This window comes from Ovis canadensis, chromosome 13 (genome assembly GCF_042477335.2).
Source record: "Ovis canadensis isolate MfBH-ARS-UI-01 breed Bighorn chromosome 13, ARS-UI_OviCan_v2, whole genome shotgun sequence".
NCBI classification, from domain to species: Eukaryota; Metazoa; Chordata; class Mammalia; order Artiodactyla; family Bovidae; genus Ovis; species Ovis canadensis.
This window is the reverse complement of record NC_091257.1, coordinates 40,809,282-40,827,318: the sequence shown is the minus strand read 5'-3', so window position 1 is coordinate 40,827,318 and position 18,037 is coordinate 40,809,282. Positions and strand designations below refer to the sequence as shown.

The 18,037-nt window shown below is 37.8% G+C and overlaps 1 protein-coding gene and 1 non-coding gene across 2 annotated transcripts in view; one reads left to right on the top strand and one right to left on the bottom strand.

The window, feature by feature from the left end:
- GPR158 (G protein-coupled receptor 158) overlaps positions 1 to 18,037 on the bottom strand; it is a 300,397-nt gene that overhangs the window by 114,673 nt on the left and 167,687 nt on the right. Inside the window, exon 4 of the mRNA XM_069547473.1 lies at positions 14,865 to 15,088. Within this exon, the coding sequence (XP_069403574.1) occupies positions 14,865 to 15,088 (224 nt within the window). The remainder of the gene's footprint in view (positions 1 to 14,864; positions 15,089 to 18,037) is intronic.
- Positions 578 to 651, top strand: TRNAG-ACC (transfer RNA glycine (anticodon ACC)). The gene has a single exon. It is a non-coding gene; the product is annotated as a tRNA-Gly (tRNA).

Below are 18,037 nucleotides of genomic sequence, written 5' to 3'. Positions count from 1 at the left end.
CTAGCCAAAGTCAGTATTTCCATCTGTGCTCAGGATGCTCCTCCCTTCCGTTCTCATGGGACCCTGTCCCATGTTTCTCTGTCTTTTCAACCTGCACCTCTCTCCTTTCTCCAGCAGTTTATAAATACGTTGCCATCATCTCAGACAAAACACCCTCAATCCTCAGTCTCCTCTTTGTCCATTTAGTCAGAGCCTCTTTCTACTTACCTTACAGCTAAACTTCTTGGAAGAAAGTGGTATATTTATATTCTCTACTTTGCTATGTCCAATCCATCTCTGAGTCCACCATAATCTGACTTCTCAGAAACTGCCTTGGGAAAAGTTTTCAGTAACTTCATAATAACCAAATCCATAGGGGTATATTCATCTCAGATTTATTGCAAATGCTCTTAGAACATGACCTAGTACTGTCTTTTTCTATATGACTAGACAATTATTCTTATATTATTAAATGCGAGCTCAAAATCCCAACAGGATTTTGCATTGAGTTTGACAAGCTTTCTCTCAATGTTAAATATGGAAGAGTAGAGACTAAAAATATCTAAAAGATTTTAAAAATTAAGACCACCAGGGGACTTCCCTGGTTGGTCCAGTGGCTAAGACTCCATGTTACCAACGTAGGGGACCCAGGTTCGATCCCTGGTCAGGGAACAAGATCCCACATGCCATAATGAAGACTGAAGATTCCATGTGCTATAATTAAGATCTGGTGCTGCCAAATTAATTAGTTAATTGTTAAAAAAAAAAAAAAAAAAACAGCAACTACCACTTAAGTCCCAGTAAAACTATATTAAAACAGCATGACATGGGTATAGCAGTAAACTGTTTTAGGCTTCAGGCTTCGTTTTTCTTCATGGCTCTGTATTGTCTCCTGCTGTTAACAACTCACTCTCTTTCAGTCCCTCTCTGTTTCTGTAAAATTTCTCTACTGGCATTGGCTCAAACCTCTCATTCCTCTGTTCCCTTTACCCTTCTCTTTTCTTCTATCTATCCCAAAGATGCTGGCTTTAATGTCTTCCTTACTTATTGTAAACATTCTCCTGGGAAAGCTCAGAATTTGTCATGCTTTTTAATTATCACTATCTAGTCAACACTACTTCTCTGCTCCCCTCCCAGAAAAGGCTGTTGGAAGTTTCAGTTATACATGTTTTCTCTACTTCCTCAATCATCAGAGAAAAGTATACCACCAAGGTTGCCAATGACTTCTGTGTTGCCAAATTCACTGCATGCTTTTTCCACTCATTATTCCATCGCACTGTAGTCTCCCCTCTGGCTGGTCACTCTCTCTTCCTTTTAACTACTGTCCTCTTTTGGATTCTATAATAGGACTCTTACCTGGCATCCTCTATTCTCTTTGGCCACTCCTTAATTTTTCAGAGAAGGTTCCTGCATTTTAATTTTCTTCAAAATGTTGAAGGGTTCAGGTATGAACCTTCTCTTCTTTTTCTTCTTTGTACATTTCCTAAGCAGGTAATCTCAGTGTCACAGCTTTAAAATCCTATGTCTCATTGCTTGTAACTCCTGAACTCTAGCCCAAACTCCTGCACACAGCTTCCAACTCATATACCTAATTGCCTGCCTGACATCTCTTCCACTTTGACTTCTCACAGGTGGCTTAACCATCAGGGCTGCCAGAAAAATAATGCATGGGCGCAAAAAAGAATGTTTTAGTATTACTATGCAATATTTGTCACAGACTTATACTACAACATTATTCATGTTGATGAACCTATTTCCAGGGCAGAAACAGAGATGCAGATATAGGGACCCGGCATGTGGACAAGGGTGAAAGGGAAGGTGGGACGAACTGGGAGGTTAAGATTGACATATATACACTACCATGGGTAAAACAGATAGCTCGTAGGGAGCTGCAGTGTAGTGCAGGGAGCTCAGCTTGGTGCTTTGTGATGACCTATGGGGTGGCATGGGGTTGAGGCGGGAGGGAGGCTCTAGGGGGAGGGAATATATGTATACTTAGAGCTGATTCACTTCACTGTAGAGCAGAAACTAACACCATGGTAAAGCAATTACATTCCATTAAAATAATAATGAAACAAAATAACAAAGCTATTATAAAACATTTGCAAAAAATAAATAAAATTTAAATTTAACTGGGCATCCTGTTCTTTATGTGCTAAACTGGCAACCATAGTTGAACTTTCGTCTGAGGTGGAACTTTTGATTTTTCCTTCCTCCACTCTTCAAACCACCAGTGTTTCACATTTTCTTAATTTTAGAGATAGCACCCCTCTTCATCCAGTTTCTCAAGATACAAACCTGAGGGGACTGAATTTAATTTGTTTTTTTTCTTCGCCTCTCACATCAAATTCATAGGCCCCATGGATTCTGTGTCCAAACGTCAATGAAACCAAAGGTCAAATGAAACCACTAGTCTCCATCCTGAAGCCACTGCTGTCTTTTACCTAGACTAACTCAGCAGATCTCTTATCACTTCCCCCACTTTTATATTGTTCCTTACTGATCTACTCTGCAGAGCAGCTAGAGAAATTAGTTTCATACCTAAATGAGGTAATTTATCCCTCTGCTTCAAATCCTTCAGTGGCTTCTGACTGCATTTCAAAAAAAATAAACAAAACTCTTCAGAACTCTACAGAACTCTACAGTCTACTCTGAATGGCTGGCACCCGACTCTCCCTAAAGTCTCCCTGAGTTCACCTCTCTCCACCCTGCTACAACTCGCTCGCTATGCTGGTCTCAGCTCCTAGAACACTCCAAGCTTCTTCACACGTTGCTACCTTAAAGACGTGATATTCTCTTCCTGGAATACCCACCTGTTCTCCGCTTTCTGGTTATCCTTCAGACCTCAGATCAAATGACCCTGCCTCAGGGAAGTCGTCTTAAACATACAGTCTTCCCAACCCCATTATCTTTCCTCATTTTACTATTACTTTCCTTCATAGCACTTACCAGAGTTTAGTAACATATTTACTCACTGATCTTTACCCCACAAGATTTTGAACTCTGATCATAGGAACACAGACCATCTTGCTTTGTCACTATCCATAAACAATGCCTGGGAACTTAGTGCATCCTCAAAAAATCCTAAATACGAGTGAGTAACTTACAAGTTTGCTTCCATAGTGCCAAAACCATATGTCTAACATCCTTTCCCAGCTCAGCAATTTATCTCAAGTGCCTGTAGGATAAAGTCCAAAATGTTCAGTCAGGCTTTTCAGGATTGATACTGCAATATTTCAATTTCCCCAAATGTGTCATGGGCTCTGTAATATCTTTGCACATATGTTTGTCTCTCTGCCAGCTTGTCCCTCTCACTTCCTATGCCTCTGACCAGTGAAATTCATTTTTCAAGATTCTTCTCATGTATCACTTCTTCTTTGAAGTCTTCTCAGACCAGTCTTCCTAGACCACACTTTGTATGTGTGTGTGAGAGAGAGAGTTGCTCAGTTGTGTCCAACTCTTTGTGACCCCATGGACTGTAGCCCGCCAGGCTCCTCTGTCCATGGAGTTCTCCAGGTAAGAATACTGGAGTGGGTTGCCATTCCCTTCTCCAGTAGGGTCTTCCCCACCCAGGGATTGAACCTGGGTCTCCTGCACTGCAGGCAGATTCTTTACCATCTAAGCCACCAGGGAAGCCGCAGACCACCCTTACCCACTCTTATTTTATACTGTCACTTTCTGTACATATCCATATTAATAGCTAACATTTATTGAGCATTTTCCATGGATCATTAATTGTAATAAGCTTATAAGCACTGCACACAATCTTTACCACAATCCTGATTTATTATTATGCAACTCATTATGCTGAGATTTATTATTATTATCCCCATTTTACAGAAAAGAAAACTGAGACAAAGAGAACTGGAAGCTGAACCTAAGGTTTAGGAGCTCTTTAGTGTGAGGCCAGGAGAGGTGCCTACATAAATGGACTCTAGAGCCTGTGATCGTAAGCACTATTTCCTGCCTTGCCAAGCACTCAACAAACTTCAGGACATGTATCATATACTTTCTATTTCTTTATATTCATTTCCTCATTAGATTGGGAGCCTCTCATGGGCAAGGAAGTATCAAAATCATCTTTTAAAATCTAGCTAAGTATTCATGAATAAATAGTTAATGAAGGCCTTAATTTATGATTGTGCAAAGCACTTTGCTTCCATGATATTGGAATGGGCTTTAGAAATGAAGATCCAGGGAATTTAGAAAAGATACACTGGTCTCTCAGAATATGTTTCAACTGGCAAGGAATTTAGTATATGAGTACACTAATTTTTTAAAGTTATTTTTAGCATACTTAATATGTAACTGGCTTTACCACTCAAATAAGCATAAATAAATGTAAGTGCCTCAAAAGAGGAATGGTGCTGTGGTATTCATTAAGCATTTTATGTCTCTTAAGGCATACACAAATATGTTATCTCTCTAGCTGTTCGTCATAACTCATAATTAGTTCTGCTGCCACCAGATGGAGTAGGAGGCTATTTAAATGATATTTCTTAAGAAGCACAGAAAAGAAGACTTCTCTTCAGCTGAACTATTTTTCTTCCCATACGTACCCTGACCACCACTCTGACATATACATTTATACATTTGCATGCACACACATACCCCTAAACCGTTACACACGAGTTGCTCCTTGGGTCAAGGCACTAAGGAACGCTGTTAAAATGCAAAACCATGTAGTGATACAAATGAGCAGAGATGAAGAAGACATAAATCCATTTAAATGGTACCACATTAGGACCTCCCTGGTGGTCCAGTGGTTAAGACTCTGGTACTTCCATTGTAGGGGGCCAAGGTTTGATCCCTGATTAGGAAACTAAGATCCCACATGCATACTGTGCAGTGTGGCCCAAAAGACAAAACCAAAATGGTTACCATGCAATAACTTAGTTTATTCAGTTAACTAGTAGGCACTAAGCAATAATGATGTATAGGACATGTAAAGCTGTGATGAGGCACAAAGAAATGAGGAAAAATGAAGAACACACACTAACCTAGAACTTGGATTACTACTCTTGGGACCAGAGTTGGTGAAATCTACTTTTTTAAATTTAAGAGAAAAAAAAACTGCATTGTAATCATATGACGGATATGCTTAGTTGCTTAGTCGTGTCCGACTCTGTGACAGTACAGCACAATAGTTGAGAGTTAAAATGAGTTACAAAGTCAAACAGATCTGAATTGTTGATCCTAGATTCCCCAAATAACAGTGAATGGGTTTCTTAAATTCTCTATGCTTTTGTTTATTCAAATATAAAACGAGGATAATACCAATGTACATGTTGGCTGTAAGAATTTTATAACTCTAAAGTCATAGCCTATCATGTCATATTACTTCATTTTGATCACAACACTTACTAGCCACATGATACAGTCTTCTTTTTCTTTTACTGTCTATCTCTACCAGCCCCACACTGGAATATATACTCCTTAAGGGCACCGATCTTATTTGTCTTGTTCATCACTGCATTCTCAGTCTGGTTCAAGCACTCAACAGATGCTCAGCAGGTGGACAATGAATGGAAAGAAGGAATGGAGGGGGGCAGGAGGAGAGGGAGGGAATGAGAAGAAAAGGTGAGAGGAAGAGGTGAAAATGGAGAGGGCTAAAACAAAACTTTAAAAATGGCGGAAATGTGCTGCTGAAAGCTGATTAAAATAATTACGTTAAAGTTTCTCCCATCATTTAGCATATTCTACATGATCACTTTTATGGGCTCCATATTTAAATGCATGGATGGCCTAACCCAATTTTGAACATTTAATTGTCCCCAGTTTGTCTGTACTATAAATAGTGCTATGATACACACACATACACCCTGACTATATTTTTAAGTCCCCATATACCTGTATGATCAGTGCATTCTCTGGGCAAAAACTCTATTAGCCTTTGCCCTGCTTCATTCCATACTCTAAGGCTAAATTTGTCTGTTACTCCAGCTGTTTCCTGACTTCCTACTTTTGAGTTCCAGTCCCCTATAATGAAAAGGACATCTTTTTTGGGTGTCAGTTCTAAAAGGTCTTGTAGGTCTTCATAGAACCATTCAATTTCAGCTTCTTCAGCATTACTGGCTGGGACATAGGCTTGGATTACCGTGATGTTGAATGGCTGGCCTTGGAAACGAAAAGAGATCATTCTGTCATTTTTCAGACTGCATCCAAGTACTGCATTTCAGACTCTTTTGTTGTCCATGATGGCTACTCCATTTCTTCTAAGGGATTCCTGCCCACAGTAGTATATATAATGGTCATCTGAGTTAAATTCACCCATTCCAGTCCATTTTAGTTCACTGATTCCTAGAATGTACATGTCCACTCTTGCCATCTCCTGTTTGACCATTTCCAATTTGCCTTGATTCATTGACATGACATTCCAGGTTCCTATGCAATATTGCTCTTTACAGAATCGGACCTTGCTTCTATCACGATGGTGTGATCACTCATCTAGAACCAGACATCCTGGAATGTGAAGTCAAGTGGGCCTTAGAAAGCCTCACTACGAACAAAGCTAGTGGAGGTGATGGAATTCCAGTGGAGCTATTTCAAATCCTGAAAGATGATGCTATGAAAGTGCTGCACTCAATATGCCAGCAAATTTGGAAAACTCAGCAGTGGCCATAGGACTGGAAATGGTCAGTTTTCATTTCAATCCCAAAGAAAGGCAATGCCAAAGAATGCTCAAACTACCGCACAATTGCACTCATCTCACATGCTAGTAAACTAATGCTCAAAATTCTCCAAGCCAGGCTTCAGCAATACGTGAACCAGGAACTTCCAGATGTTCTAGCTGGTTTTAGAAAAGGCAGAGGAACCAGAGATCAAATTGCCAACATCTGCTGGATCATGGAAAAAGCAAGAGAGTTCCAGAAAAACATCTATTTCTGCTTTATTGACTATGCCAAAGCCATTGACTGTGTAGACCACAACAAACTCTGGAAAATTCTGAGAGAGATGGGAATACCAGACCACCTGATCTGCCTCTTGAGAAACCTATTTGCAGGTCAGGAAGCAACAGTTAGAACTAGACATGGAACAACAGACTGGTTCCAAATAGGACAAGGAGTACATCAAGGCTGTATATTGAAACCTTGCTTATTTAACTTATATGCAGAGTACATCATGAGAAACACTGGGCTGGATGAAGCACAAACTGGAATCAAGATTGCCAAGAGAAATATCAATAATCTCAGATATGCAGATGGCACCACCCTTATGGCAGAAAGTGAAGAGAAGCTAAAAAGCCTCTTGATGAAAGTGAAAGAGGAGAGTGAAAAAGTTGACTTAAAGCTCAACATTCAGAAAACGAAGATCATGGCATCTGGTCCCATTACTTAATGGGAAATAGATGGGGAAACAGTGGAAATAGTGTCAGACTTTATTTTTTTGGGCTCCAAAATCACTGCAGATGGTGACTGCAGCCATGAAATTAAAAGACGCTTCCTCCTTGGAAGAAAAGTTATGACCAACCTAGATAGCATATTCAAAAGCAGAGACATTACTTTGCCAACAAAGGTCCGTCTAGTCAAGGCTGTGGTTTTTCCAGTGGCCATGTATGGATATGAGAGTTGGACTGGGAAGAAAGCTGAGCGCCGAAGAACTGATGCTTTTGAACTGTGGTGTTGGAGAAGACTCTTGAGAGTCCCTTGGACTGCAAGGAGATCCAACCAGTCCATTCTGAAGGAGATCAGCCCTGGGATTTCTTTGGAAGGAATGATGCTAAAGCTGAAACTCCAGTACTTTGGCCACCTCATGCGAAGAGTTGACTCATTGGACAAGACTCTGATGCTGGGAGGGATTGGGGGCAGGAGGAGAAGGGGACGACAGAGGATGAGATGGCTGGATGGCATCAACGACTCGATGGACATGAGTTTGAGTGAATTTCGGGAGTTGGTGATGGACAGGGAGACCTGGCGTGCTGTGATTCATGGGTTCGCAGAGTCAGACACGACCGAGCAACTTAACTGAACTGAACTGATGCACCTGTATGATTTCTTCAGTACAGAGTTCTCGAATTGAAACTGTGCATTTTATGTTTATTAAACAATACCCCAAATCTCATCCAAAAGTTTCTACCAATTTACACAACCATCAGCAATGTATTGGAACACCTAATTTCTAACATCTTTACCAAAATAGGGAATTATTGTCATAAAAGGATATGTCATTGTTTGAATTTGCATTTCCTTATTACTCATGGTTATAGACAATATATTTTTATGTTGTTTTATAAATTGCTGATGGATATTTTTTGCCAACTTTTCTACTGGATATTTTTCTATTTCATATTGATTCTTAAGGGAGTTTTATCTGTTCTTAGAGTGAGAACATTAATCCTTTACCATTATATCATACCAAAACATTTTTTTCCAATTTGTTTTTTCAATTTTAATTGTTTAATTACTTAGTCCTAAAGCTCACCCTTTACAATTCAAAATCCTAGTGACCAGAAAAAGTAGACATTCTTTACTGCTAATTAAAGTAGCTTTAAGGAAAGGTAATCTATAAGTGAGTTAAATAATTTCCATAGTAACAAGAGGAAGAAAAGATTTGAATCTCTAAACTCAAGCAGGGAGACTAAGCTCTACCTAGAGCTCATAAAACATTTTCTTGTTAACAAGGTACACTAGGGGATGCATGCTGTATGCTGAGATGAAGGCCATAATTTTTTAAGATCAAATTTCTTCTGGCACTTTTATTAATATACACCACACATACTTGTCAGAAGAAAAGTAAAAACGAATAAGAGTTGAAAGCATTATATTTTATTTGAAATACACTTGCCTTAAAATATTTAGGGAAAATAATCTGTCAAAATACATTTTAGATTGTGTCAAGTTCAAACTACTGGAGGACTGGCTAGTAAATTATGGAATGGGATAACTCCTAGTCAACTCATTATATTTTGGATAGATAGAATAGTTCATCATCTGTAGAAATCCTGAACTTTGATAGAATTCTTTAAGAAGTGAGGCAAAATCCTTAGACAAATCCTTAGACAAAACAGTTTTATAGCCATGCTTCCCACAAAGGCCACATCAGTAGGTTGTCTTCCTTTACTTGTCCCCTGAGCCTGAAACTCCTAGTCAAGGGGAGAAGATATGTGCTACTTACGTAACTAGTTTCCCTGATAATACCTATGGCTGCTAAAGCTATCCAATAAAGCAATCAGTTTGCAGAATAAATCCATTTGCTGCCTCTGAACCCTTTTTAACAGTTCTCCAATAAACTGTTGGAAGGTGGCAATCGTGTTTTAGCTCAAGTCCCACTGATCATTAGAATGATGACTAATCCTACTTAAACAGTATCTGTATTTTAAATAGGAAGGCTTTGAAGCTTCCTGGAAAGCTGGAAAATTTTCAAGACTAAAACATGTGAAGCACTAGCTCTTTGGGCACAGTGGCTCTGATGTTTGGAATAGGGAGGCTTAGGGCATGCTTCCTCGATCACACTCTGCCCTGCACCTAATTATAAGGCTGGGGCTGGGCCTTCAGGCTTCTTATGTCCTAAGGAAGATCATTTGAAAGTTAATTCAGAAACCATGATTAGGCATTCCAATGGTTAACACTTCAGCTTCCCACGCAGCGGGTGTGGGTTTGACCCCTGGCTGGGGAGTTAAGGTCCCACATACCTCAGTGGCCAAAAATCCAAAACATAAAACAGAAGCAATATTGTAACAAATTCAATAAAGGCTTTAAAAATGGTCCCCGTCAAAAAAGAAAGAAAGCAACCATGATCATACTTCTCTAACTTTCAAGCCTAGTGTTTCAAGTTTCTTCATATATATACTTAAATATACTCCAAGGAAAGAAAAAGATATGTAAATAATATCAGGCATCATATTATAAAATCAAACATTTCAGTACAAATGATTATTTCTTATATTTTCACCTCCTATAAGAACAAAACTGTGAAATTAAACGTTGTGATACTTTCGCCTTTTGGTAAGTCTCGGAATGGTTGAGAAATCCTTTCAATGAATGAGTCCTTATATACATGTAAGACATAAAAAAATTCATCTCACAGTAGCTAGTGTGATCAGGTTCCTATTTGTAGATTCAGTACCCACCCCACACCCCCACAAATGGCTTGCTACATGAATCAGGCTAGATTTTAGAGTATATACATTATTGCTGCTGTTTTCCAAACTCTTGAGTGTCCCCATTTTACATGAGATAAAAGCCATTTAGAGAGAATGATTGCTGATTAGGTACATAACATGTAACCTTAGGGTTACACAACTAGAAAATGAAAGCACTAGGATTTTAACTCAAACTTTTGGACTCAAAACCTTTGCAATATAAAAAGGGAGATAAACATAAGGAACAACTTTACAGAGATTAAAAACAGTTGCTGGATTTTAGAATATCATGAAGGTAAGGGCAGCAGCTTTGACAGTGCTGAAATCTGAAAGAGTGAAGCAGAAGACAAACTTAGAAGCTTCTTAAAACACAAGGAAATATTTAAAAGATATTACAGTGAGAATGTGAAAAAGAAAAAAAGCCTGGAGACCCAACCTATACTTAACAGGAAGACTTAACAGGAAGTCCTAAAAGAGAAGCCTAGAAGAACTAGAGCAGCAGAGATAATATAAGAATGAACATAGAATAGATTTCCCAATATCAGAAGAAAGCTCAGTATGAAATCTGAGAGTAAGGATCATATTTTTTGCAAACTCAGTGAAGAAGAACCATATTATGATGGTAAAAGTAAAGAAAGAAGTCAATAAGCATTCAGATGGGAGATTTTGTTCCTTAAAAGACAAAAAGTGGGCAATCCTAGAAACTGTCAAAAATGTTCAGTTCTAAAAGATACATGAAGCAGCAATAATGGAACTCTGAAAAATATATAATCCCCAAGTTCTTCCCCTAACCAAGGTGTTGTCATGTAAAAGCCACAGTTGGTGGGTGGGTCAGATATAACATAGGTACAAAGTTACCCTTTTCTGAAAACTTGAAGATACAGATATTTAATAATGATAAAAGATGAGTCAAAGTTAGAACTCAAAGGCAAAAATATCACATTTTGAAAGGTCTTATGATGAGCTACTAAACCAAATAAACATTTGGAAGAAGTCTAAATCATAAATCTAAATGCAGTGAGAGCCAAACTATATTAAAGAACTGCTTTCCCTTTGAAATTAATGATGGCTTTTATTGAAAATTGACTGAAATGAATTATAGATTAGATGTAGTAAAATGGGATGGGGGAAATGAGGAAAAATAAAAGTGCCAAATTTCTCATTTACATTCAGAAAAGTGGAGTGAAAAATAAAAGAACCAAATTTCTCATTTATATTCAATAAAGGAGAGTGAAAATAAATGTTGTGATATTGTGTGATATTTTAAGAGTTCGACAGAATTAAAATGTCTGGTAAGAGTCAAGCTCAACATTGTAGACCTCAGGAAAACAGAAACGGAGGGAAATATTACCTATCATAAACCGACGAAAATACATAACATCATCTTACGTTCAGTGTAACAGTTGGCCAATATTAGAACAAAGTTTCAGAAGAAAATTTTGCAAATTTTTATATATTTTTTTCTGAAAACTTTAGACAGCTGCACTGAAGAGACTAGTTCTTAACTTTGAACCATTCTATTCCTTTTGCATGTATTATGCTACACCTCCCTTCCATAGATGTCAGGGAAAATGAAATACATGAAAGAGCTAAGCATAAAAGGAAATTCACAGACTTGTTATTAATTCAGATTATAAAAGATAATATATGAGAGTATTCATATAATTGAAAGATAATACAAATCATAAAATCAGTTTGTAAAAAGTGATATATCATAAGGGAGACAAAAGTTTGAAAACTACAAAACACTGCTGAAAGAAATGAAAGAATACATCAATAAGTATAAAGACATCCTGTGCTCATGCATTGAAAGACTTATGACAGTTAAGATGACAATCTAGCCAAAGGAATTTACAGATTCAATGCACTCCCTATTAAAAGATTTCTGTGACGTTTTGACAGAAAAACATATCCTAAAATTCAGATAGAATCTCATGAGACTCAAAAATGACCTTGAAAAGAACAAATTTGGAGGCTTTATAGATCTTAATTTCAAAACTTACTACAAAGTTATAGTAATCAAAATAGTATAGTCCTTACATAAAGGCATAGATCAAACGGAACAGACTCGAGTCCAGAAATAAACTCACATGTGTATGGTCAAGTGATCTTTCATCAAAGCGCCAGGACCACGCAATGGGGAAAAGATATTCTCTTCAACAAACAGTGCTGAGAAAATTAGGCATTCAAATGCAAAAGAAGGAAGTTGGGCCCTTAACTTACAACAAATAACAAAAATTAACTAAATCTGGATTGAAATCTAAATGTAAGGCCTAAAGTGATAAAATTCCAATAAAACACAGCAGGTAAGCCTCATGACATGAGCTTTGGGAATGATTTCTCAGATATGACACCAAAAGTACAGGCAATCAAAGAAAACATAGGTAATTGGAGTCCATTAGAGCTTAAAACTTTCAGGCATCAAAGGAGAGTTAAAAGATAACCCATGGGATGGAAGAAAATGTTTGCAAGGCATCTATGTGATACGTGTAATATTCAGAATACGTGAAGAACTCCTACAACTCAGCAATGAACCACCAACCAATTCAAAAGTGAACAGAAGACTCAAATAGACATTTCTGCAAAGAAGATATACCAAAAAGCACATGAAAAAATGCTAGACTGCCAGTAACCTGTAGGAAAATGCAAATCGAAACTACAATGAGAATTCACTTCAGATTGATTAGGATGGTTATTATAAAACAAACAAACAAACAGGAAAAAAAAAAAAAAACCCAGAAAATAGTGAGTGCTGGTGAGGATGCAAAGGAATTGGAACCCTCATGAACTGTTGGTGAAAATATCAAGCTGTCTGGCCTCTGTGGAAAATAGTTGCAACCCCATGGACTGTAACACACTAGGCTCCTCTGTCCTCCACTATCTACTGGAGTTTGCGCAAATTCATGTCCATTGAGTCAATGATGCTATCTAACCATCTCATCCTCTGCTGCCCCCTTCTCCTTTTGCCCTCAGTCTTTCCCAGCATCAGGGTCTTTTCCAATATTACTCATCAGTGAAAAGAAATGAGCACTAGGTGGCTCAGTCAGTTAAGAATCTGCCTGCAATGCAGGCAATGCAAGGCAATGCAGGGTTTCATCCCTGGGTCAGGCAAGATCCCCTGGAAAAAGAAATGGCAACCCACTCCAGTATTCTTGACTGGAAAATTCCATGGACAGAGGAGCCTGGTGGGCTACAGTCGATGAGGTTGCAAGAGTCGGACATGACTTAGCAACTAAACCACCAAAAGAAATGAAGTTCTGATACACGCTACAACATAAACAAATATGGTAGGTGAAATAAGCCAAACACAAAAAGACAAATGGTATAAAAGTCCACTTATATGAGGTACTCTGAAAAGACACATTTATAGAGACCAGAAAGTAGAACAAAGGTTACCAGGGATTAGGAGAACAGGGAGTTTTTTAATGGTTACAGAGTTTGGTTTGGGATGATGCAAAGGTTCTGGAAGTGAATAGTGGTGATGACTGCACAGTGATGTAAATGCATTTAATGCCACTTAATTGTACAGTTAAAGATGGTAAATGTTATGTTATGTGTATTTTACAATTAAAAAAAATAATATAGTTCTCCTTTTCACACCAAAATAAGCATTAGAACATCATAATTAGCTTAGCAGAATTTCAGCCACATTCTACATTAAAACATCTAATTTTCCAAACCAAAAATGAGCACTTATAAAATCACTTGTCAATTAATTTCTAAATTAAAAAAAGAAATTATTACAGGACTGGAAGGGAAAATATAAACTGTAGTATGTTCCCTTTAAAAAATGACTATCACTATTTTTTCCAAACCACTGAGCTCAAACAAAACATGTTAAAATAGTACTAAGAATAAATCAAGCAAAAGATTATTTTCAGAAGTGGAAGAAGCTGTTGTACCTTCCAGTATACCTTCTTTCTTAGAAATTTTCACTCAAAAATAAATTGTACTAACACTTCACATTATTAAGCTGTAAGAAGCTATGCTCTCTCTTCAGAATAGCTAATAGGAAAAGATGTGACTTGTCATAATATTTGGTTAAAAAAAAAAGATAATTTCTAAATATTTAATATTCAGGATATTTCAAATACTATTTTAAAAATTGCCACTGCTTTAGAAGAACTTGCTGAGCTCAAAATCACTCGCAGTTTATTGACAGATTTATTCTTTAACCCAGGACAAATGCATATAATTATTTCCTTAAATGTTTGTCCACAGAAATTTAATTTACTCTGTGGTATTGTATCATCAGCCTTAACCAAAAACATAGCAGAATCTAGTTTGTGTTTAAAATGATGCAATATTAAGTAACCTTTGACCAGTGATTGCTGGTACCCACCAATAGAGTTGATATGTTAGGCATAAGCAAACCTCATCGAACTTAAGATACTCATAACGAGACTAAATAATCTGGTTTTAGAGCCTGCACACTTATCCGTGAAAAGCAATAAATATCACAAATCTTTCTACACATGAAAAAAATTAATGCTATGTTGGGAACTGGCTAAAGAAATTCTTCAAGAAGTCAAGGAGATGATATAAAAGAATCTTTTGAGGTTTTTGAGCTTCAGGCTAAACAGGGAGAAACATTCTGCAGGAGAAATTGTTATAATAAAGTTTCATATTTTCAATTCCTGTTTCTCCTGAGAAGCTAAGGAATATAACTTTCATACTCTAGTCGTATTATAGAAAGACTTCGGCTTAATAGAGAAGCCATTAGGATTTGGAACAATTCTATTTGCCTAAGAAGAGGTCGGTTCATAGTAAAAAGGAAGATCATAACCAGGGTACCTGGGTTTACCTTGGCTTTGCGAAAACGGTAGACCACCAGCATGCTCACGAAGTCCAGCAGCATACACAGGGCTTGAAAGGAGATGATAGCCAGTCGCAAGTACTTATCTTCCTGGACAAAGCAGGGCCTGTCGTCAGCACAGTAGGGGCAGCCCTCGCTGCATGGCAGGCAGACATGGACTTCTTCTGACACATCCCTGGCACTTTCTACAAAACGGTGATCTGGACCCCTTCCTGAAAATTCCAAATAAAACCAGTGTCACTGCACCTTGGAGGTAGGCGAGACAGAGTCAAAATACATCCTCACTTCTTCATTCATTTTCCCTCTAACTAAAAACCTTTCTTCAACCTTCTTACTCAGAGAGAGAGTTTCTTTGCCTTTAGGCTCAAACAGAATTCTTTTCATCCTTTTGATAAAAAAAAAAAAAAAAGTTATTCAGAACAATTGAGGAAAATTAGCAAAAATGGAATTAAACTCCTCAGAGGCAGGGAACAGTTTTCTGTCTTTTATTTCACTATTTTCCACTCCCTAATGGAAATTCCCTATGGTCACAAAGCATATTCTAGAAATATTTGCTAAAGAATTAACCAGAAAAAAAAAGGATGAGAAAGTTGTGTCATTCCTGTACCAAGTAAATAAATATACACAACACTTTTGGAACCTCTTGACCTAGATGGCACAGAATCTGAAATGAGGCTTTGATTGCTCTTTAATCCAGCAGGGATTTCATCCACCAAGTTCATTAGGTCTAAATTGGATAAAATGGTACTTAATCAACAGTTGTTCAGTGTGCAATTGCCTAATGATGGTGCATCCTCTGCCCAGAGGACAATCCATACTTACAGGCTATCATGTAATTTCCCCCTCTGCACACCCATAGGACATTTCCACACTATCAACTAACTGCTGTTACTGATCTACCTTTAATTTTGGATTCTTGTGTCTTGGTTATCAAACTTAACTTAGCCCTGAAGCCCAAAAGTAAGAATTCTCTTTAAATGTTGAGTTTGCATACTCCATCACTTCAGTCATGGCCAACTCTTTGTGACTCCATAGACTATAGTCCTCCAGGTTCCTCTGTCCATGGGATTCTCCAGGCAAGAATACTGAAGTGGACTGCCATGCCCTCCTCCAGGGGGTCTTCCCAACTCAGGGAATGAACCCATGTCTCTTGGGTCTCCTGTGCTGCAGGTAGATTCTTTACCCACTGAGCCACCATTTAGCACTGACAAATATGCAGTTAATAATATAGACTTAAAAATTCTCAAACCTGTTTCCAATCCTGACCTCAACATGAAAGACATGAATATGTATTCTGTTTAGTATACAACACAACCACACAGCTCAGTATCTAACACGACTTTGACTGACTGAGGAATTTGCAAAATTTGTTCTGGTTAACAGTATTTAAAAAACAAAGTTTAACAGAAAATCTTTATTACTTTCAACTCCTGTTCATTTCAAATCAGTCACTCAGTTGTGTCTCTTTGTGACCCCATGGACTGAAGCAGACTGGGCTTCCCTGTCCATTACCAACTCCTGGAGCTTGCTCAAACTCATGTCCATCAAGTCAGTGATGCCACCCAACCATCTCATCCTCTGTTGTCCTCTTCTCCTCCTGCCATCAATCATTCCCACAATCAAGGTCTTTTCAAATGAATCAGTTCTTCACTTAGGGTGGCCAAAGTATTAGAGCTTTAGCATCAGTCCTTCCAATGAATATTCAGGACTGATTTCCTTTAGGATGGACTGGTTTGATCTCCTTGTAGTCCAAGGGACCCTCAAGAGTCTTCTCTAATACCACAGTTCAAAAGGATCAATTTTTCTGGGCTTAGCTTTCTTTATGGTCTAACTCTCACATCCATACATGACCACTGGACTCCTGCTGAAGGTTCACATTCTTTATAAAATATATTTTTGTCTTCATTTCTTCCTCAATAAACACAATAGCAGACATAATTGAATATTTTTTTGTTGGTGCAGGAAATATTACTGCTTAAAACTCTTTATTCTGTTACACAGTGAAAAGTGTATGAATTTCAGTGTCCAGCAGATAAGGCTCCCGTTCCTAGACAGCTCTGAGACATTAGGCAACTCACCTGACCACCTTGGGTCTTAACTTATTTCTGTATGAAATATGAATTGCTATGGGATTAAATGCAATAATGTATGTAAATCACAATGCCTGGCTTTCTCTTCTTCTCCAAATTTGGGAGATGCAAAGAGAAATTAGGAATCCATTGGTGTTTTAAAGAAAGGCATTATCGCTCAAAAACAAGCAGGTTACAAGAAAGAACTGAGACATGGAGGGAGTCCGTGGGAATAAGTCCCATTGCAGACAAGTTAAATCTGATGCCCAACTCATTGTTCAGGAGAAATATACAACAAGAAGTGAGAAATAATGCAAGACTAGAGTCTGGGAGAAGAATTAATATCAGTGAAAGAACCCACAGAGAGCTCTGGGAGTAGACAAACTATTTATTAAGGATTTCAAAGAGGAAGAATCTGAACATCTAGAAGTTTTCACAATGTCATAGAAGAAAATGGACTTACTGGAACATGCTGGAATGTGATCAGAGAGGACATCTGAGGAAAGACTAGGAAGTTTAATGATTACTGCATCCTTCACTGACCTTTAAGACAGTAGTTTCCAGACAGTGGCAGAGATTGAAATTAGGTGTCCGAGCCGAAAGGATAAATATATGATAAAAATAGAATATAGTTTCAATAAATGTTCCATTGAATAAAAAAAAATAATTTGGTCTTGCAGTGCAAACAGACACAAGCAATCAACAAAACAAGTAAGTAATTTAGTCTGTTAAAACTGAGCGGTGCTGATAGAGCCAGTATTTTATAATAACTATAAACAGAACATAATCTCAAAGAACTGCACATCACTATTTTATACCCCTGTAATATGTAATATTGGACAGAACTATACTTCCATTTAAATAAATAAATACAGTTTGAATAATATTAAAACACATACACCCACACCAAGTGAGAACTACAGAAAGGAAAAATGAGTGGAACAAGGTCAGGGCAATCAGACGTGCCAGAGTGAGAATTATAATTTTAAATTAAGTGGTTAGGATAGACCTCATTCTATAGGTGATATCTGAGCAAAGACGCGAAAGAGGTAAGGGAGTTAGCTACTCTGACCTGTAGCCAGTACAAAGATC